Genomic DNA, 24,162 nt, shown 5'->3' with positions numbered 1-24,162 from the left:
AAAGAAAGTGTGCCAATAATTGTCCTAACTAATGACAAAAAATATTAATTTGCAAAACCAGTTAAATTTCTTTTTAAAAATCTAAATTTAACTCTCTCAATTCAATCTCTATAAATTCTCTCTCTCCTCCCTCTCTCAATTCTCTCTTAACTCTATCTCTCTCAATTCTCTCTTAACTCTCTCTCTTAACTCTCTCTCTCAATTCTCTCTTAACTCTCTCTCTCAATTCTCTCTTAACTCTCTCTCTCAATTCTCTCTTAACTCTCTCTCTCTCAATTCTCTCTTAACTCTCTCTCTCTCTCAATTCTCTCTTAACTCTCTCTCTCAATTCTCTCTTAACTCTCTCTCTCAATTCTCTCTTAACTCTCTCTCTCAATTCTCTCTTAACTCTCTCTCTCAATTCTCTCTTAACTCTCTCTCTCAATTCTCTCTTAACTCTCTCTCTCAATTCTCTCTTAACTCTCTCTCTCAATTCTCTCTTAACTCTCTCTCTCAATTCTCTCTTAACTCTCTCTCTCAATTCTCTCTTAACTCTCTCTCTCAATTCTCTCTTAACTCTCTCTCTCAATTCTCTCTTAACTCTCTCTCTCTCAATTCTCTTAACTCTCTCTCTCTCTCTCAATTCTCTTAACTCTCTCTCAATTCTCTTAACTCTCTCTCTCTCAATTCTCTTAACTCTCTCTCTCAATTCTCTTAACTCTCTCTCTCAATTCTCTTAACTCTCTCTCAATTCTCTTAACTCTCTCTCAATTCTCTCTTAACTCTCTCTCTCTCTCTCTCTCTCTCAATTCTCTCTTAACTCTGTCTCGGAAGTCTCTCTTAACTCTGTCTCGGAAGTCTCTCTTAACTCTGTCTCGGAAGTCTCTCTGAACCCCCTCTCTCTCTCTTAATCTCTTAACCCCCCTCTAACCCCTATCTCTTTTTAACCCTCTCACCCACTCTTTAACCCTCTCGCCCACTCTTTAACCCTCTCGCCCACTCTTTAACCCTCTCGCCCACTCTTTAACCCTCTCGCCCACTCTTTAACCCCTCTCGCCCACTCTTTAACCCCTCTCGCCCACTCTTTAACCCCTCTCACCCACTCTTTACTCTCTCTCCCTAAGAAAGATGAAAGTGATAGAAAGTAAGAGATGAGGCACTTAGCCGTAATTTGCAATTAACTTACTAATTAGAACAATTAAAATTAATTATTTTTCCGAGCATAAATCAATCCTAAAACAGAAATATATGATTTACTTTGTGTAATTTGCATATACATGGTGAAAAGATCGATACCTTAGCTTTAACAGTTCTAAATGATTTTATTTATACAAATATTATTTGTCTACACATTTGAAAAACATGTTTCGCCCAGAGCCATAGGAAGCCAGGCCTTTTCAATACTAATGTGTTTGTTTTATTTGATGGAGCAAAATGTAAAGACATATCAAAAGGTCTAGCTTCCTATAGATGTGAGTAGAATATATTTTGCAGATATTTATTTATTTATTTATTATTATTATTATTATTGAGGACTTATATAAACATGGATTCTATGGATTTTTTTTTTTTTTTTTTTTACCCTGTGGATGCAGACTTTACGTAGATTATTTATATATCAACAGTCACGCAACCTACTTGTTTTAGACGAAGTAGGTATATGAATTCCATAGTCGTATTTCTCCGCGGTTTGCTTCATCTGTGTTAGTTAATAAACTTTGTCTTTGGCGCGGTTGCTCAAGTGGCGGAGTACTCGCTTCGCATGCAAGAGATTCAAGTTTTGAATCCTAAGTTCCGATGTGTTCAATTGATGAGTTCAAAGGAGGGCGAAACTAGAGTATTGGACTTCCGGTTTGCTGGCTTTCTTAGCTCGTGTGAGCTGCGACGTTGCACGACTGTGGAAATAATTATATCTTTTACATTCTGAAAAACCTAATATGCATAATGAGTAGGGCTATGACAACAGAATATCCCTATCATTGTTTTGACTCTTGAGCATATATACGACACAGACACTGTTAATCAACCGAGAACCACATCACTCTATATATAAAAGCATATAAAATATCAACAGATACACACTCAAGAGTCAAAACAATGGGAAAGAATATGCTGTTGTCCCAGCCCTAATAATGAGGATGAAAAGTTCTAGTGGCAGAATGTAGTAAACACACACACACACACACACACACACACACACACACACATATTTAGGGTATCCAAAAAGTCACTAAACCTGACCCTGATTTTGGTGAAACAATTTCACAACTTGCGTACGTTTGTTCAATTCTATACTTATCCACAATTAATTTCCAAACTTTTATCTGTAAAATATTTGAAATGGAGAAAAAAACAAATAATCATTAATGGTAAATTGACAAAGATTTTTCAACCTTTCGGTGACTTTTTGGACACCCTGTGTGGGGGAGGGGGGCGCACATTATGTATTATATACTTTCGGGTTTTCAAATTTCTGGAATTTGTTTTTCTTCCTTTTAAGCAACCTTATTTTTCCTTTTTTTGTCTGTCGACAATATTTATCTGTCTCTAACGATTTGTATTATGGCAGCATCGGCTATATGTACCATGAGACACGTGCAAGGTGCTTATGGAAAAAGAAATATAAAAGTTCGCCTATAACAATATAAATATATATGAATATGAAAAAAAAAAAATTAAAAATCATCATTGTGGTCTGGCATGTAAAATGTACTTGTATATCGTTCGCTATCAATTTCCCGATATATGAATGTACTAATTTGACTCTGACTGAATCATTTTTCAGACTTCTTCCCCTAAACCAACACTCATAATACACAATGAGAATATGATAGATTTTTGACAAGATCTTTTATTTTTAAGTCTCTCTCTCTCTCCCTCTCCCTCTCTCTCTCTCTCTCTTTCATGCTAAAAAATATTGGTTCAAAATTTAATTAACCCATATTTTAAAAAAAAACAAAAAAAACGTTTGTTTCGCAGGGGAAATGAATCAATCTTGGTATGAATTGAAAAAAAAAAAATCACCCAAGAAAAAAAAAACAAAGAAACCCTTAGAAGCTGAATGATTGTTAGCAAAGTATGACTCCCATCATCTTCCTCCCTAATTCTTTTCTTGTACTACGAGATTATGGAACAGGCAGTGTTTGGATGTTAATCTTTTTCTTTTATCCCTATCTTCTTCCCCTTCCATTCTTTCCCCATTTCTTTTTCCAATTTCTTCCCCCCCCCTTACCTCTCATTTCTCTTCCCTCTTTTCTCTGCTTTTCCCTCCCTCTATTCCCCATCTCCCTCTTTTTTTTTTTTTTTTTTCATTTTCCTATTCTCTTTCTTTAATTATCCCTATTTCTCCCACTTTTCCTTCTCTCGAAATACTAAGGAGGCTGAATTCACTCGTCTGTATTAATGTTCTTTCTTGTTACTCAGGTAAAGAAAAATCAGGGCGCGAGGGTCGACATTCTAGTTGCTCTCTCTCTCTCTCTCTCTCTCTCTCTCATATATATATATATATATATATATATATATAAAGATATATACGGGGGGGGGGCTAGACTGCCATCTATCATGTCTCACCTGTCAGAAACCGGCTAAACGGCTAGCGCCCTGGCCGGAAATACTCCCACTCTATGCCCTCTCCCCATTCAACATAAGCCACCCTCTCCCTCTGGAAAACACTGACCACCCACTCGAACCTTTATGTTTCAACGGTTTTTTTTTTTTCTTTCATAAAAAAATCCAACACAGTATTTGTGTAAACTTGAATCAATAAAAAATTATATAAATTAAAATTTTAAAGAGAAATTTCAGCACATTTGGTGTTGTTTTTTTTTAATTTTATTTTTCATAAGGTGTAGAAATATAAGATAGGGTAAAGGTCAGTTGGACAGTTTATCTTAAGAGGGAAGAAGGGGTAATGTGCAATTTTGTAACTATGGTTTCTTAAAAGGAAATAAACTGTTGAGAATTTGTTGTTTGAAAGTTTATTCTTTGGTAACCAGATAAAAACTGAATAATTTGCTTATTTAAAAAAAGTTAAAATTCAAATCAGTTTAACATGGTTTTAAAGCAAACATTTCGAATAATTTTATTTGGGAATTTTCTGGATGGATGTCTAGAATTCTTCCTCTACTAGAAAACAAAAATACAGAAGAAAAAAAAATCGTGACTGAACGAAAAGATCATCTTCCAAAAATCACGTAAATTAGTCAAGTACTTTTTATTTTTATAAGGAAAATCATTTTTTAAATGATTTTAAGCGATTAATGGGAAATCGTAAGCTTTATGAAACTGATCTTGCAAGTTTTAATTATTGTGGAGTTATCTGCTCTTGTTTTTTTTTGGGGGGGGTATTTTTTTTTTTTTTTTTTTTTTTTTTTCCGAGATGTCGATGTGAGACAGTTCTGTTTTACTTAATAATAGAAATTTGAGCTTTTTTGTTAAAAATAAAACTAATAAATTTACGAGATTTGTCTAGCATGACATTTTCATTGTCACGAATACGTACATGGATATTTTCCTTTTAATTATTTTTTAATATAAGGGGAATTCTGAACCAGAATCACTTTCTAGTCAATTTTCAGAGTGGGGTATAGTTCTCTGTTAGTTTAAAGCAGAATGAACTAAATTCTGGTCGAAATTCTGATAAAGACGTTAAATGAGTTTTAACTTTCCTCCTCTATTTTCATATTTATTTTTTTTTTTTTTAAATATAGAATTTGGTACTGAGTTGATTTAAAAAAAAAAAATAGGAATGTAAATAGCCTTGTTTTTATTTTATTTATTTATTAAATAAAATAAAAAAACTGACCACCTGCTAAAAATTGAAAATCTAGATTAATTCCTGTGCCTTTTGTCATCCGGGGCGGTTGTAAGATTTGCTCCCCCACCGCGCGCACACACCGCTGACCGTTGATAATCCGTTAACCTTCAAAATTCCAGAAAGTCCTCAGAGTATTTATTCTCATGTAATTACAATCAAGGATCTAAAATCTGTTTAAAAACAGTATTACACACATAAAACAGTATTACACACATAAAACATATTACGACCTTAAAAACTCATTTTGGTATAAAATTTCAATTTTTGTTAGTTTTGTATTTTATTTTTTTCTATTTCCACCTTTTCTACGTCACTAACAACAAAAGGAAAAAGTGGTCAAAAAACAAATACAATGAATGTTACCAAAGGCAAGATAGGTTAATCTTCTACATACCTGGATACGTTTTTTTGTGTGTGGTTTATCTTTTTTAGAAGCGTTTTTCGGTTAAAAGATATTCGTGTGTTCACTCTGTTCAGTTATGTCGGAAAATAATCATGGCTACACAGGGATTCTTGATAATGGTTCCAAAATCGAAAATTAAACAAAGTACCTGTAGAAACCCACTCAGTAAATGACACGGTGACGTGTATTGGGTAGGTTTCTGCCAGTATTTTGTTTGAATTTTGAGCGATCATCGAAACTCCCCAAATGATCGTCTAATGTCAATCATTTTTTTTCTAACTTATCACTCGATACTGTTTATGTTTCGAAATAAATAAACGCTTTAAAATAAATTCAATCACAAAAATCTTATCCAGATAGGTAGAAGAGTAACTTCTTTTTTGTAACATTTGTTTGTGTTTTGACTCGTTTTCGTTTTGTTGTCTATACTTTAAAATGCCCTAATCTTGTTATCCTGTCACCTAAATTATTTAAAGTAAACTGGGGGTTTTAGCAATATTCCCTTCCTTCTTTTTTTTTACTAAACTCCAAACAAGTTATAATAAGATAACTGGTTTATGCGAAACTGTTTAAAAATGTAATATGGAGTCGTTAAAATTTGGAGAATATTATAAGGGAAGTGTGAAATCAAAGTTGCAGCAAAATAGATAATTCATCATTGTTAGTTTTGTTTAAAAAATAAGCAATGTTATCCTTTATATTATAGAATTTGCTGCCTAAAAGCTTATAAAATGGAGATTTAATTTGGCTCAGGATAAAAACTGACATTTTGATCTCGCCTCTCTTTCCCCTTTCTTCTCTCTTTCCCCTTTCTTCTCTCTTTCCCCTTTCTTCTCCCTTTCCCCTTTCTTCTCCCTTTCCCCTTCTATCTTCCCCCTCCTTCTCTCCTTCCCTTTCCTTTTCTGTCTCCCTTCTTTTCTCTTCCTCTTTTCATTATCTGCCTTTTCCTTCTTTCTCTGTGTCTCTCTTTCTCTGTGTCTCTCTTTCTCTTCTGTCTCTCTTTCTCTTCTGTCTCTCTTTCTCTTCTGTCTCTCTTTCTTCCTTCTGTGTCTCTTTCTTCCTTCTGTGTCTCTTTCTTCCTTCTGTGTCTCTTTCTTCCTTCTGTGTCTCTTTCTTCCTTCTGTGTCTCTTTCTTCCTTCTGTGTCTCTTTCTTCCTTCTCTTCTCCGTCTCTCTTTCTTCCTTCTCGTCTCCGTCTCTCTTTCTTCCTTCTCGTCTCCGTCTCTCTTTCTTCCTTCTCTTCTCCATCTCTCTTTCTTCCTTCTCTTCTCCGTCTCTCTTTCTTCCTTCTCTTCTCCGTCTCTCTTTCTTCCTTCTCGTCTCCGTCTCTCTTTCTTCCTTCTCGTCTCCGTCTCTCTTTCTTCCTTCTCGTCTCCGTCTCTCTTTCTTCCTTCTCGTCTCCGTCTCTCTTTCTTCCTTCTCGTCTCCGTCTCTCTTTCTTCCCTCTCGTCTCCGTCTCTCTTTCCAGACAAGTATGGAATTATAATTTCCCTACTAGCCAAACCCTTATTCTGACCTTCGCTCCCAAAACAACTAACCCCCTGACCTCCATCCCCCCCCCGTGCACCTCATTCCAAAATCGTCCCATGCCCACCAGCTGTTCCTTACCTTCCTTTCTCACCTGACCTCACCTACAGCTGATGCTATCGCTGCCAATTGTCAGGGGTTTTCTTATCTCGAATATAAATAACCCTCTTTGGGTAGCATGTGCGGCTAGGAGATAGTAGTCCACCTCCCCCACTAGAGCTGCCTGTCTGGCACACCCAAATTTAACACTCACTCGTACGTCCTCTCCATCCACACCCACACACTTTAAGAAGGATGCAGCTGTTTTTGCTTGATCATTTTGCCCTTGTAAGGTTTCTCTTTGTTTTTCCCTCGGTTCTTCCCAGTCTGTAATTCTTATGGTTGGTTCCTAGTGTATTACGAGAATAAAGCCCCCCAATCAACCGTCACTCCAAACGGTGGTACCACATGGTACTACCTCTTCCGCTCGTGCACTAAATAACCCCCTGCATATTTATGACATATCAAGCCTAACATTTGTGTTATCTAACTCTAATGTACAACACTTTAAAGATTAATTTTAAGCAAGTTACCTGAAGGGAAACATGGTTCATACCTTATCCCAAATATGTCATACTTCCTACAAAATCCTAGTTCATCATTTCTCCTTGTGGATCATTGCAGCATGTTAAGAAAAAAAGTAATTCGATTTTATTTTCTCTAAAATATTTTGTCCTATTTAGACTATTTTCATATGGGCGCCATATTAAAACACAAAAAGTAGGTATTAAAATAATGGATACATTAGCTATTAGATTACTTGGGGGAAAATATTTATTTGAAAATATTAATCTATATATCTATAAAAGTGAACGTGTCTGTGTGTCTGTCTGTGTACATTTCCCTACGCAATAACTCTGTCAATTTTCAGTCTACAGACTCGAAATTTGATGTACAGAGTACGGATATTTGGGAAAATCTTTGATCGGTTTACGGCCAGAAATTTGGCTGTTAAGGGATCAAAGTTCAACGATTTGACCTTTGAGAACCCTACCAAACTCCTCCGACAATTTTGGGTCTAAACATTTGAAATTTTAGATACAGGTTCCTTGGACATGGATCTAACTTAACTTGATTTGAGCCCTAAACAATAAATGTTAAGGGGGCATAATAGGGGTCAAAGTAAAAAAAAAAAAAAAAATTACCTCTGCGGTTTCTACCAAATTACTCTGACAATTTCTGGTCTAAACATTTGAAATTTTACATAAAGGGTATTCAGAGAAAGGGCAAGCTTTTTAATCGGTTTGGGTCGAAAAATTTTAGTTACCAATATATAAATGTATGTATGTTTGCATGTGTGCCTAAAACTTTCGACAAAGGCGACGGATTTTTACTAAATCAGTATCGTTTTGAAGTTCGACCTTTCAGACGACAAATATCGAAAAATTGGCTAAAAACATTAATATCTTCACCTTCAACTCAGCACTCTTTTACGGGGGGGGGTCGCTTTTTTTTCGCCGATATTTTTGAAAGTCATCCTCTCCTTTCGATTGCCTAGCCTTAGTTTAAACCTACGTCACTTCCGGTTTGGCGGTGGTAGTAACGGCAAAGACGTCAGGTTTTTCCCCCCGTTCTTTTCCTCCTTCGCGGTACGGGTTCGAACCTGCCTTCCTGCTACCACTTTTTTTTTTTTTTTTGCTCAACATACACCTCCAAACACCCGGGCAACGCCGGACTGAAATGCTAGTTTGAAATAAAAAATGAGATCTCTGATTAGTGATTAATTTGATGTAGCTAAGGTAAAAAAAAAAACTTATTTTAAAAAGTAATTGCTCCAAAAATCAAATAATAGCGCCCCCATCAAATAAATAAAATTATGAATAAATACATTATAAAAACTGATCTCAAATTGCGTAACCTACTCTTGATGTTCATTTTCAAACAATTATCATTTTTTTTTCTACTGAAAGTAAAAATTCACAAAAACAATTGCTAATTTAATCTCTAGTGACTCGAAGTGATTAATAGTTAAGTATTTTATTATTTTACCATAACTAATTTATTAACAAAATATTTAATTTTCCTAAATGTCGATACGTCAGTGTGAACAGGAAAACACTTTATTTTTTACAAAACTTTTTAGCTGCAAAAAAAAAAACGAAAAGAAACTGTCCGTCCATCTAAATTAAAATCGGTTACTTCGCGTTCTTCACATAAGAATCCCAAGTTGCTCGTATGACGTGCCTTTAATATTAGACTAGTAGAGAATCAGTAGGAGCATTTGTCGCAGATTTATTGTGCCTTAATTTGTCATACATAATTAGTAAAAACCCGAACGAAGCCTTCTCTACAGATGTGCCAACAGCACTTTGATTGCCTTGAACTATTTCTAGAGGCCGATCCCTCTTTTATCTATGACGAATCCACCGTGTGACGGGTATTCAAACTAGCGAAAGATAAAATAGAAACCACCTCAGTGAAGGTGACAGATTTTTCGTCAATTTCCTTCCCCTCTTCCCTTCTCACTGTCACTTCAACAATAACAACACAAAACAAGCAAAACCCATTATCTACTTACACCGTGTGTGTTCCTTGTCCATATTGTCAAAGCTTTGTGTCATTTCTGGTCTCCCCAATCCCTGATTTTTTTTTTTTTTTTTTTTTTTTTTATTAATATTTTTATACCTATGTTAACAGCTCAGGGTAGAACCCATCACCAACCACCCACCACACTAACCCAACCAAGACATCATGTTATGTTCATAAACCCATAACAGATGGTCCAACAACAAATCTACTCTAGATTGGGGGGGGGGGATACTATAGGTGTCATTACCTTTCAAAAAAGTGGCTGACCTTACCAAAACTGTACTAATGGTTTTACAAAGTCTAAACCCTGATTGGTGACATCAACACACTGCGGTTTCTCTCTCCATTTTTGCACCCCTACCCTCCCCACACACACATACCTTAAGCCAAATCTAAAATCACCCAACGGCCCCCACCCTCTTTTCCATTAGAATATCTTTATTTTAATACTGGTTGTAACCCGGCATCGCCCGAGACGCATTGAAATTATTTTACTTTGAAGCCTTATTAGTTTGCAGATTTTTTTCAAAATTCATACATATAAAGAAATAAAAATTATAATTCTAAGGGAAACAATTCATTATGTAAAAAAAAAAAAAAAAAAAAATAATAATAATAATAATAATAATAATAATAATAATACTGAGGAGTGAGCACTGACCACCTCCGCTGTCTAAGTGCGAAGAAAACTGAGACCTTGGGGAGGCTTATGACCGCTGCCAACGAGAAATCAATGGCAAGCAGCTGTTGCGATAATGCAAATCTATTTACAAATGTTATCGAAAGAGGTGGAGAGTACTGGAAATATGGGGAAACTTGTCACTCAGCGTCCAGGGAACACCACATGTTGTTTTCAATGAGATCTTTGATGACCTGTATGACAGCTCCTTGTGAGATGATGACAATAATAATAATATGACATGTTCATGTATACGTTATCATCCACTTTTTTTTTTTTTTTTTTTAAGATAGTATCACCCGATCGCTGACGATATAATACAAAATTTTCTTTTTAATTTCCTCTGACATAGCTGCTGTGTGAAACACCTCCTTCTCGCTAACACAACTTAGCATATTTTTTTTATTTTATTTATTTATTATTAATTTTTTTTACTTTGGGGTGTTTTTTAAGCCTTCTTTCTTCCCATTCCACACCATCACAAATTGTACATATTTCCGTACATCAAAAACACTCGGACAGTGAATAGGGGTATTTTGGTGATTGAAACTAGTTTAGGGGATATACCAAGTGGATGACACCCCCCACCCCAATACCTCGTACCAATTTTGCCAATGTGTCACATCCAAAGAGATTTTGTCAACTATTAAAAAATCATGAATTGTAAATTTTGGAGGATAAATAAAGGCCTTCGGGCTAGTATTAAAGTGTAGTATCTGTTCTGTCCAAAGATTCGTGTTGAACATTTATAGAATGAAAATACGCCATAAACTTCTCCAAGAGTTTTGGAGACAAATAACAGAAGCAGAGTTCTTTGCTAAGTTTCATTTGAATTATTTGATTCATTGGAATTACTAGATTTTTATTCTCGCAGCGCTTTAGACCGATGTAACCTCCGACCTTTTCTAATCTCATAGTATTCATCATCATTCCATCTGCTATCTATTAACTGTTGTCCTCGAGTGGCTTTATAGCTTTGGTAAGTGATAACTTAACAGTAAAATAAAAACTGGGTCGGTACTTCATGTTGGTTAATTAGCCCTTTTTTTTTTTTTTTTTTTTTTTTTTTTTTTCATTTCGTCTTTTTGTGTGTGTAAAATTGCGAAATGGCAATCTAGGGTTGTCTGTACGTGTCGACATTCTTGTGACTCACTTAGGTTCATTAAGGATTAGTGGCTAAATTATTCTCTGTTCTGATTTTAAGATTCCATAAATTATGCCCGTCAGGAGAGTTGACCTTTTTTTTGAGCTTTTAATGTGGGAATCCATCAATGACAGAATCCGTTTATTCCATCCATCGTTTCTTTGTGGCAAGGGGAGATGATCAGTGGATACATTATGGCCACTGTAGTTTTACTGAAAGTTTCGTTACAAAAACATCCCATACATATTTAAGAATTTTCATTACACATCAGACTAAAGCTACAGTCATAGCGTTCACGTTTAAATACTGTTGACCATATTGAATTTTTTATTTTTATTTGTTTTGCCTTAATATCACTAATTTTCATTATGACATTTACCTCTCAACTTATGCACATGGATGAATAAAGTAAAGCGGTCTACTATAGTCAAGAGCAATCCAAAGGTTCCTTTTTTTTTTTTACAACTCTTGTTACTAAAACAAGGTGTAACGTCACTCTTTTCCCTTGATTGCTCCACTTGCTTTTAATCCTCGCTTTATAATGTTAATAGTTTAGCAAAGGGGTATAGAGTACTTTTTTTTTTTTAAGTTTTTAGTATGACTTGACCAAAGACGCAGTCTCTGACCCTCAGCTGAGCTGCACTAGCAGTGTCAGAAATTTCGTGAAAACTATTGAATAATTCCACCTGATATATTTCCAAGCTTATAACTCCTCGAAAAATGTAATTCAAACCCCTTTTTTTTTTTTCAATTAAAGGAGCAAGGAACAAGGTTTCATTAAAAAAAAAAAAAAAAAAAAAGCAACAGTGTGGTGTTTTTTAAAAAAAGGTTTTAAACTTCGGACTTTACAGATAAATTTCTAAAAAAAAAACACTTTTTTGTTTTAAATTTGAATATATTATTTATTGATCTTTTATCTTCAATTTGTGATATATAAAACTTTGGTACATAAATTATTTACTTTTTAATAGACATTTGAAAATGGGGGCGTGAATTTAAAAAAAGTGTGTCTAAAATATTATATTCGGTTTATTGGAAAGAGCATAAAATTTCACATTGACCCTGAAAATATCGTAAAAATAGAATCAATAGAAATATTTTGATAGATTTTTAAAGTTTAAAAATTCAAAAATACTGAACTCGTAACATTCAATTAATTTCATTACTATTTTTTTTTTTAAATATTTCTATTACTTTTTATACAACTTTAATAGTTTATTTTGGAAGTATAATCCATAAAGAAAATAAACAACCCACCTTTAAAGGAGAAATTACGAATTTTTTATATTTTATTTGCAGTTTCGTGTTAGGGGTGTCAAAAATTCCGATACACCTACAGCTGTACCCTTTCAAACTTGTGAATCTCATAGATCCACGAGGCATCGAATAAAGTACTAAGTAATAATCACTAACAAGTGACAGTGTTGTGGAGGTTGAAGGTGTCATCCACAATACAGACAATAATAAGAAAATAATTAAGAACTAGCAGAACCTGTGGAAATTCCACGGTAGTTGAAATTTTTTTTAAACACATGAATTAAATGAATATAAAATAAAAAAAAATTTTAAAAAAACGACGAATTTAAAACAATTTTGAGCAAATTCCTTTTTAACCTTTTAAAGCTAAAAAGAATTGATTTAAAAATATTTAGATTTTTTTTTCTCTCCATAAAGATCCAATAATATACACCTTTTTTTTCTGAATAATTTTTTATATACACTATAAATGTCAATTCATTTGCATGTATTTTTAAATTTTTAAAAGAAACTACAGTAAAACCCCAGGATATTTTTCTCAAATAAATGTTCGTTTTTTTTTTTTTTTGTTTTTTTTTTTTTTTTTTAGGTGGGGGTTTCTAAATCCAAATTTTCGACTCCAAGAGCTTTTCTTCGGATGATAAAATTTTTTTTTTTTATTAGTGGGTTTTCAAATTTACCATTATATCGTTGCTTCTACTGTAGTAGAATTTATTTCATTATTTGTACACGCATATTAGAGCATCTCACTATGGCAATCGGGCATTAAAAATAAGTTTCAACAAGACCTGAAAAAATTGATCTTCAACAACGCTCTAAGATCTTGACAATGATTAAAAAAAAATGTATACATCACCCTGACGAAGGCTCATAGTCGGAAATTTGGATTTACAAATAAAATCATTTATTTATTTAATTTTTCTAACGAAAATCATAACTTTAGTAAAAGTATTTTTGTTTGAACCAAATAATACATTTCCACTAAGATTGATTTAAGTAAAAATAATGTGTTCATTATATTACGTGATCAGTATTTGATAAATACTAAAAATTTCATTAAAATTGGTTAATTTCCTGTTTTTTTTTTTTTGTTTTTTTTTTTTTTGTGAGTTTTTAAGAACCATAGAAACTTGTATAGGGATGGGTCAAAATGTTTATACAATTTGAGCATCGGCATTCATTTTGAACGTACCTAGTTTTTGTTAAAAAAAAAAAAAACAATTCGTAAAAATTCATCTGAATTACTTACTCTTTCATACAAATAGTAAATAGCACATTTTTCACGAAATTTTACAAATATTTTCTTCGTACTAGCTATAAAGTTGCAAAAACTAGGTAGAAATTAAAAACTGGCATCGCCGGATAACGTACCGAAACCGCCCAAGAAGCGTGTCTAATCTAGATTTGTGAAATAAATATTTTTAGTTGCAAAATAAAACTGATGAATCATTTCTTTTCTGGGATTATTTAGATAAATAAACGGTTCTTGTCCAGAATTCCCTCAGATATTTCAAAAACCAAACAAATAAATAAATAAAAACGCTCTGTATGATGTGCGTGCCCGTAATAAAACGAAAATATCATATTCCAAAAATCACAAATTAATCAAGTAGTTTTATTTTTGAAATAAGGAAATCAAATTTTATAAGTATCCGAAAAAAAAAAAAACTGACCGTTTGCTCGCTATTCTGGAAAAAAATCTAATAAACAAGAGAGATAACTTAACAATAATTCACACTTAAGTAGAATATGTTGTAATGCGTACGAATTCCCTTTAAAATGATTTTTAGAAAAATAAAGCAACTTGACCAATTTGCGTGATTTTGGGATTATATTTTCGTTTCGTCACACACATACATTGTATAGATTTTTCTTTTTTGTGTGTTTTTAATGTAGGGGAAATTATAAACAGGAACCATAGAAACTTGTATAAATTATTTTTTAATAGGGTCTTTTAAAAAAGATGTCATTTTGTGAATTTTACAGAATGAAAAAGTGGTCAAAGACAAATATATAACAAATAATTGTTACTGAAGTCAACATACGCTTTTAGTTACCGGGTTATTTTTTTTTTTTTGTAATTACATTTTCACCTCAAACAAGACACAGTGCCACTTTGATTTAGGGGGGACATAAGTTGCAGGGATACTATGTAGAAAGTTGTACAGCAAGATGTTTGTTCACATTACATTTGAACTTCTGCATGTTAGTACAGTTGGGAAAAAGAATCCAGAAGGGAATTCCAAAGTCCAGCAATTCCAGGAGGAAAAAAAACTATCAGAGTAGAAGACATCTGGGGATCTGTCTAGGAGTGGGACTTTGCTGCTTCTCAGGTTTGTCGAGGGGGTACAGGGGCTTGTAGTTCGTCGGAGCATTTATCACTAAAATACTTGTAAAACAGGCAGAGGGACGCAACATTTCATCAATGAGACAGAGGTTGAAACTTAGATGACAGTTCATGACCTATCATATTGGCAACTTTCTTTTGAATCAAGTCTAGGAGCGAGAGACTAGTAGCAGATGCACCAACCCAAATGGGACAACAATTACTCCATACATAGGCGAATGGTGGCCTTGTGAAGATACTTTCTTGCACCGTAAAGAGAGCACACCTTCTTCGCAGCAGCCTTGGCAATGCTCTAGATGTATCAGTTCCAACTCATGTTCCCTGCGAATGTTAAGGCAAGGAGATCAAAGAAAAAAAAACTTTAAAGTAATGTATCTTTAGCCATAACTATTTGTGGTTGAGGTTTCTTGTAATTATTCAAGGAAACGCGCTTAGTCTTGGCCGCATTGAACGTTACCATTCATTTTTGTGTTTTAATTTGTTTAAAAGTGTTTATTTACTTTGAAACGCATGTAGAACCGAGTCATACGTTAGAACAAGAAAAAAAAAAATGGCTGTTATTAGACGGTTATCTGGAGAGTTTCGATAATGGCTCAAAAACTGACAAACAAAATACTAGTAGGAGCCAGCAGAAAACTGTCATCCATTTTGTTTTCTTGATTTACCGTATAACTCGGCACTACTTGTATCTCGAAGTAAATAAGCACTTTAAAAATCTTAAAACAAAAATACTTAGCCAGGTATGTAGAAGAGTAATATATATTGGCCTTTGATAACAGTTATTGTTTTTATTTGGTTTTATTTTTTTACCACTTTTTGGTTTTGTTGTCTCTACTGCAAAATGACCTAATTTTCCCCCATGATATAAGATTCTTCAATTTTATCTCGCGTCTAAATAATCGACAGACTGGTTCCTATCATTTGCAGATGAATAGTCCTTAATTATTTCCTCTTCTTCAATCCATTAGGGTCTGGTGCTTGTGCAATTTCCTCCGCCCCTTCCCTACTCATTTGACCTCCTTAAAGAACCCACGGTAAGACAGCTAGAGGAGGGGGGGGGGCATGAAACCTGATCGTTTTGGCCATTCCTCCTTAGACAGACTCTCCTGTATCCGAAGATGTCCTCTCCTCATCCTCTTGTCAAATAATGTCCTCATCAGAGAGAGATTGTCTTTCCTTCTCCTTGGTAAGTTTGTTGACAATACTTCTGATCGTGCAAAATGTGATTCATTTTTAAATCTAAACTCATCTGGCTAAGTTATTTCAACAATGTGCAACATTCGGGAAGGAATCAATTTGAGCCGTTAAAGAATATGCTCTACAAATTTGGATTGAAAAGATTTTCCGAATTGGGTTAATCGTAGATCAAATATTGCTCTCTTACTCACTCATTCATATATTGCTATTGTCATCTGTGAACATGCCAAACGAACACATTGTATTTTAGATGCGTCGAAGCATCTCAATAAGGGGTTCTGTCGGTTAGTTAGGCTTGTTTTAAATTAAGCGTCTTCCGTATAAGCACGTATATCTTTTGAGGAATCTATAATATAAATCTCACCTGTCTGTTTAAATGTATGTATGTATGTATGTATAAATGTATGTATGTATGAGTTTTGGGGTAGAGAGGGCTCCCGTAAGCCGTGGTGAAGGCAACCTTTCTAGGAGAAGCAAATCTCTGATTTAAAAAACAATAAAGCGGAAGACCAGTACCCGCATTAAGCTGGTATGCAGTTTAATTTGTTGCTGGCTATCTTGCTCTTGCTTGTTGCTGGATTTCAACATTTTGAACTGAGAGAGAGACTTAGTTGTCGTACAAAGCTAAGACTCTGTAACATCATATTTGTATAGATACTCCCTCAGGCATTTGGCCTCATGGATTTTAAATGTCTGAGGGAGTGGCACTCGTCTGACAAGACGTTGCAATCATCATGTATGTATGTATTGATGCCTAAAACTTTTGACAGAGGTGACCGATTTTCACGAGATCGGTACCGTTTTGAAGCCGACCCTTCCGACGACAAATATCGAAAAAAATGGCTAAAAACATTTCATCCTTCACTGGGTACTTTTCTACAAGGAGGGGGTCTGTTTTTTGGCCCATATTTTCATCCCCTCTTTTCGATTGATTAACCTTCGTCATTTCCGGTTTGGCGATGGACGTAACGACAAAGACGTCAAGTTTTTTTGCTTTTTCACATTATTTTCCTCTTTCGCGGTATGGGTTTGAGCCTGCCTGCCTACTACCACTTTTTCTTTTCTCAACACATATCTCCAAAACACCCGGGAAACGCCGGGCACTCAGGCTAGTCTTATATAAATAGAAGTTTTGTCCACTAGTCACAATTTTCAAACGTTAATAATTAACATTACGAAATTTGTCTCATTTGTAAATGCCATGGACCTGAACTACTTTTAGAAAGAGATATTGCATTCTAATGAGACCTCTGAAACTTGCACAACGGCATCTTTCAATTAAGCTATTTGGACTTTAAAACTTTCCATTAACAAAATAACTATAGCTTTGGCGTGACGTCATAAATTTATGATATACGTCATGTTTCAAATCGTGAATCCAAACATAAGTGATAATAAAATAAATAAATACATAAAAGGGTAAACATTCATAGCGTTTGAAACTATTTTAATAGTCAAAAACAATTTATTTTGGTTTAACTATGTATCAGATGTAGTTATTTCACAATTCTATAATGTCCCCAGTCTAGCAAAAAGTGTGCCATCTGAGGGACCATATTTTTGTTAGTAAAATGAAAAAAATTATTCGGTAAGAAAAGATTGTAGCGTGGTTCCTAGCCTTGGTAAAGGTTCTTTTAAACGACGATAGCATCTTTATGTATAGGTGAGAACCACACACCAATTTAATATGAATTGGGCATGAAAAATTGTTTTAACGAAAGAATACACCGGAATATATTATATATATATATATATATATATATATATATATATATATATATATATATATATATATATTCGTATACTTGGCCAGCATTCTTTCATTTATACAAATCTGATTGAATATCAGCATGAAGTTCTGCGTATTCTTTTTATTTGTCCATTTTTTTTTAAATATAGCCGACTAATACATGCATGCATCTATATAAAAATGGAAATAAATGAAAAAAAAATTGAGAAGATAGAAGGGTCACCATGTAGCAAGTGCTACCGAAAACATAATCAGTTTTGTACATGAAAAATGGAGAAAACTAAATTTTATAACAAAACATTTTTATACAAGAGATATGAATATAAAAGTTACTGTCAGTCGTTTGTACAAACACGTTCTTGATAAAGAAATTTGGTTTAGTAATCACAAGTTAAAATGTTCAGTGTAAACATATGCGGATATAAGCAATGCGCGTATGTGAGTATTAGGCGTTGTGTATGTGTGTGTGCGTGCGTTTTTTTTTTTGTTTTTTTTTTACCTTGTTAATGCGTGTATAGCTGTTAGTAGCAATTCGTTTCTGTTTACCCAAAACGTAGAGTTCGCTTCTGCCTCCTTCTTCCAAACATTAAATCAGTTTAAAAGTTATTTTAGTTTGCCCACTATTACATTACGTATTTGCGATTTAAAAGAAATTAAAAAAAAAATTAAAAAAAGCAATTAAAATATTTAATAGCATGTAAATTTACGTGAATATTGGCTGTGAATAAGTCTTTTTAGTTCTTCTGAAAATAGGATCATGGCCGGATCGGCAGGAATTATTTTAAGATAAATAAAGGCGCCATATTTGATTTTTTTTTTTTTTTTTTTTTTTTTTTTTAATAATTAATAGTTTAAATTGACGTTTATTATACAGAAGCCAAGTATCCGGTTTTTATTTATAATACATAGAGTTGTACTAATTGTATTTCCTTTAAAACATCTTCAACAATAGTAACGTTTAATTTGGTAAGCTTTAAATGTCCCCTGCCTAACAAGCTGTATCCATTATAAAGGAATCTGGCTCATACAATCAAGTTATCGTAACAGCTCAATCTTCCCTCATTTTGTCTTTCTGTCCTTGTATGTGTATGGGGGGGGGGGGCTTTTAACTTTTCTTATGTAATGAAATGATGTAGATGGGAGGAGATGTAAGAATTTGCTTCTCTTTTTCTAGTATACACCCTTGTTATTGTTCTGTATTTTTACCTGTAAAATTTAACCTGTTATTAAACTGCGGCATAAAACGCTTCCTTCCTCTATTCATTTTTTTCTCCCTGGTTGTTAAAATCCACCCTTAAATAATCTCGTTTTTTTTTAGACTATCCCCCCCCCGGAGAGGAGGAAATGGGAACCAGCAATTCTGTAATGGTGATTTTTTTTTTTTTTTTTTTTTTCTGACTCCATTAGTGGAGAGGGAAGACACGGTTCCTTATAAAAGCTAGTCTGCGGGGAGAGGGCTTCACAGTGATTATTACACTCTGGTTTTATTGCAATCTAAAGATGGCAGGGTCGGGGTATAAACCTCTTTCTTCAACATTCATGGGGAAAAGTTTCCCACTTGTAATCTAAGCTATTATTAATGACAATAAATGCAATCTTTATAAAAAATAATAAAAAAATTACAACCCCTCCTCTTCAACTTCAAATCCCCCTTCATATTCCCGCCCCCCTAAAGCCTAGATTTATTCCTCAATCCCAGGCCCCTTAATGCCCCATGCACAGTAAGATTGGGTGGGGAGGCTTTATCAGCAACCTCTATTTATGCATGGAGATGACAATCTTATGCGTTGGATTTCAGCAAATTTATTAAATTGAAAGATTTTTTTTTTTTCAGTTTTAAAAACAAATTTTTTTTTAAATAATTTGCAGCGATCTTACATCATTGGGAGACATTTTTATCTGTCGTGAACAATTTTGAAATAATTTCAGTTTCTTTGGTCTGTCATGAACAATTTTGAAATAATTTCAGTTTCTTTGGTCTGTCATGAACAATTTTGAAATGACTTTCACCGTTAAATGTAAATCAAAATAATACCATTTCTTCTCGCCCTCTTTTTTAGAGATTATTTATATTTTCTACAAAGTAGAAAGATAACATTAACGGGATCTGACACAAGTATTTCATTTTATATTTTGTAATTTTGTTTCTTCATTTAAAAGTCCAATCTGGCATTAAAGGATATGAAATCGCCAAAGATAATTGTTGGGTGTCGTTCTAAAAGACGTGGCTTGTCTTTGGTTGAGTGAGCGGACGCTGGTGTAACTATTGGTCTATTTCCTATATACTTTGCTGGTTTTGTTAGAGTAAATCTCTTTTGACGCACACTGTATCCCACCCCTGTAACCTCAAGTAAGCATACACTTTATAATAGCGGCACGATAACAATAAACTTTGCATAGAGATTGCATTAGCTAATATTTTAAATTTGCAAAAAAAAAAAAAAGACGGAAATTCATGTGTTTTAGAAGATAATTTCTATATAAAAAATGATCTGTGATCTTTTTGTAACGTCGCCCACGAACCAAGACGCGCTGTGTAAAACTTAAGTCGCAAAGGAGACCACGAAAAAAAATAGGAAATGGCTCCGACTCGCTTGTTCTTTTTTGCAACGTCACTCACATAATCTCCTCCTCGAGTGTCCTTCACGCCTCGCACATGATCATGAATGTTATCCACGTCTCTCACGAGATCTCGATTGCTATCTCTCTCTCTCTCTCTCTCTCTCTCTCTCTCTCTCTCTCTCTCTCTCTCGTGATCGTTCTTTCTTTCTTTTTTTTTTTTATATATAGTCCTTTTTCCCCCCAACCGTTGACGTCACTCTGCGTGCATTTACATCCGCGCATCCTCGCTATGTTACATTTTTATCCTCAATATCGAATTAATTACAGTGTAACCCGAATATAAGAGACCGCAATATAAGAAAACCCCCTATACAAGAGATTTTCTCTGGTCCCAAAATGTACATGTAAGAAACTTCGGCTACAAGTGTAACCCGGATATGAGATCGTTATGGACTGGAGAAGTATCTTACATCCGGGTTACTGTACTATTTACACTTTTTTGGTCATCCTTTCGCAAATCATACTACTTCATTGTCCATCATATCAAACGTGTTTTAAAACGAACTGTAGTGATGCTCATCATGTTTGCAATAACATGGTACAATCCAATGGAAATGATGTCTCTGCAACAATGTTAATCTGCTATTAAACAAAACAACCAACAGTTCTTATTTCATCATTGAATAATCTAAAAGACTATACCACTAAACAGACGCACCCGTACCAGCTATTATTTACAATAGGAAGGATGTTTCAACATTAAATAACCTACGCAAATAGACGCTATATATGACAAAACAAAATTCTTATCACACCTACCCGGCGTTGCTCGGGATGCAATGATTTTACGTTTAAACTTTTATTTGTTTGCACATTTTTAAACTTATACTGCAAAGGGACGATTAGAATCTTAAAAAGATCTTTCGGTTGGAATATATGAGACCGCAGGTGAATGCCTAGCATCCGGTAGAATGTCCCATTCCCAGTTTAGATTAAATTAATAAGAAAATCGAAAAAAAAGAAAGAAAAATTTTAATTGTAAGGTAGACAACTGCTATTATATTTTTCAATTTAAAATATGGATTATACCCTTTGCTGATTTTTATTTTTAGGTAATTATTTTAAAATGTGTCATATCATGAGTCTTCCTGGCCGGACTAAACTTTTTTTTTTTTTTAAATAAATGGTAATGAAGTATGTTATATTGCCACATAAATTGACTTTAAGTGAATTGTATGCCATTTTTTTTAAGTGATGCAGGAGTTTATGAAAATATAATTTTTATTATATATTGTAATATTTTATTTGGAGAAAAAAAATAATTTTATTTTTCTCTCTTTTAGAAAAAGACGCTGGAGACTTATGTCCAAAAGGAATTACTTGTTGCACAAAAGAAATGGAAAGCAAACTGACCCTTCTCGCTATGAAGGAATATCAGGACTTAATGGACAAAGCAATCGAACCAATCCAATCGACGTTTACGTCACGAACCTCAAAATTTGATGGTGAGTAGAAATTGTAAAAATGTAACCCACCCATCCTTTTAATTACTTTTTTAATTACATTTTCACCCCAAACAAGGAACATTGCCACTTTGATGTAGGGGCCTATTATCAGGAACCTAAGTTGCAGGGGTACTATGTAGGGAGTTTAACAGCAAGATGTTTGTTCACATTACACTTGAACTTCTGCATGTCAGTACAGATGGAAGCAGGAAAACCAGAAGAGAATGACAAAGTCTAGCAGTTCTAGGGGAAGAAACTATTAGAGGTAGAAGGATCTAGGGTCTCTACTATGTAGGAGTGAGACTCCGCTACTTGTCGGGTTTGTCGTGTGTATTTTCATCAAGGATGTACAAGGGCTTGTAGTTTGTCAGAGCAGCCACCATTAAAATACTTGTAAAACAGGCAGAGGGATGCAACATTTCGTCGATGGGACAGGGGCTGAAGCTTAGATTTAAAAAAAAAAACATTTCGTCGATGGGACAGGGGCTGAAGCTTAGAGTTTAAAAAAAAAAAACATTGATTTATGAAAAAAAAAAATTCCTTCAGTAAGGGGATTCTGACTATTGAAATTTGAAAAGGTTGGCGATTGAGTTATATTTGAAAAAACAAAAAAACAATAATGCATGGATCAAAATAGTTTTAAAAATGTGTATGATCATTCTCTTTAATGCCCTCGCTTTCTCTTTCTAGAGAGAGAGATCATGTATTACAAGTTACAAGGAGAGTGGACCTGTAATTTTTCCCTTGTCCGTTCGTCCATTCATCTATCCGCACTTTTCTCAATAAATACGCATTGGAATTTTTTTAAATTTCGCACAAACATTAAACATGATATGAGTAAAAAAAAAAAAAGTAACAGAACGAATTTTCTGGGAAAACTCTGGTTGCTCCTCTAGGGGTGCCTTTCAGGTTGAAATGGCTAAAATTGACACTTTTATGCTTATTAAAAAAAAAAAAAAAATTGATGCCTTAGATTTTTATAAAACTTTCTTAAAAGTTGTAACTAACTGATTTCTATATATTTTTCCTTAATTTGAATTCATTTTTTGAGATGAGCATTATATATATATTAATTTATTATTTCGGACTATTATTCTCATCTTTATTAGTTGTTGTTTTCACAACGTTTCAGCCAACTAATTTCTCTGGCCTTCGTCAGGTGGTAACCGCGACGAATAGGAACTTCGAATCTCCTAACTGCATTCTCAGCCATCACTGCCATCTGTAGTTGTTGTCGTCTCACCACGTTTTTGGCCAATTAACCTCTGGCACGCTTTGGGTAGGATTGAAACCGCTATCTTCAGACAATGCTAATCTGGAACTGTAGAGCTTCAACGTTTCTATCAACTGTGCCACGGGCCCCGAAGGGTGATCAAGGTTGGATTCTTTGATCTTATAAATCCACATTTATTATCTGATCTTCCGTAGTCGGGTCCATACCGATTGTTATATAATTATTTCTTAATAAAGATGAAAATAACTAATAAAGATGAGAATAATAGTTCGAAATAAAAATAAATTAATATAACTGATTTCTATATAATTTTGTTTGTCTATACTTCGCAATAACTCTTGGGTATGCCTCAGGGGCTCTTTTAGGGCTAATAAAAACACTCAATTTTTGGAACTATATAACCATATTTGTCCAAAATTTTCTGTGTATGTTTATTTAGCAGTTTTGCATGGTGCTGAACTCAAATTTAAATATGTTAAGGCCTTGGGGACTTTTGGGGCTAAATGGGGGGAGGGGGGCAAATGATGGACTTAGTCATTTCTTTTTTGCATGGTGCAGAACTCAAATTTACATATGTTAAAGCCTAAAACTGCACCGTTTGTTCATTTTCGTCAGGATTTGACGTCCCCTGGGGAATTTTGAGGCTAAATGGAGGAAGGGGCGATGCTGAATTTAGTCATTTTTTTTTTTTATGCTTCGTTCACTGTGCACTCACGGGGGACCATGCATGCTTCACTTGTTTTTTTAAATACTGTCAATTTCGGTGTCTTTTGGGAATACTCTGGTTTCATCAATTAGTTCGTCTTAGATTTATAAGAAAATCCAGGTGGTCATCACAAAAAAAAAAAAAAATCCATCAGTTTAATGCAATATTAACTTTACTTGTCACATAAAACAGGTCTTGCCACACAGAAGTAGAATGAGTGTGAGCCATCTGACATCCAGTTGTAAAATTCTGTTGGCGGGTGGCTACTATACAATGGAACACACGGGAGTGCGTAAATATCTCCACTGGAACATCTGTAAAAAATTGAATATCGAATGCAGCAACAAATCGTGGGTACACATACCAGAAATAAGTTGGAAATAAGTCGTAAACCATTCACTATGACTCTGCAATTCCTACAGGTGCGTACCTAGAAAACGGGGCTATTAAACTTGACATAGTAATATGGGACAAGGAGAAAGAAGCAAC

General features: G+C 34.2%; 1 protein-coding gene across 2 annotated transcripts in view; it reads left to right on the top strand.

Annotated features, from left to right (window-relative positions):
• Window positions 1–24,162, top strand: part of LOC145287896 (glypican-6-like) — a 296,452-nt gene that overhangs the window by 90,821 nt on the left and 181,469 nt on the right. For both annotated transcript variants that reach the window (XM_080135836.1, XM_080135835.1), the window contains exon 2: window positions 21,572–21,733. In XM_080135836.1, the coding sequence (XP_079991962.1) occupies window positions 21,572–21,733 (162 nt within the window). The remainder of the gene's footprint in view (window positions 1–21,571; window positions 21,734–24,162) is intronic.

This window comes from Euprymna scolopes, chromosome 11, assembly GCF_053919585.1.
Source record: "Euprymna scolopes isolate OS-2025 chromosome 11, ASM5391958v1, whole genome shotgun sequence".
NCBI classification, from domain to species: Eukaryota; Metazoa; Mollusca; class Cephalopoda; order Sepiida; family Sepiolidae; genus Euprymna; species Euprymna scolopes.
Note: the sequence above shows the minus strand (reverse complement) of the source record. Positions and strands in the feature narration are given on the sequence as shown.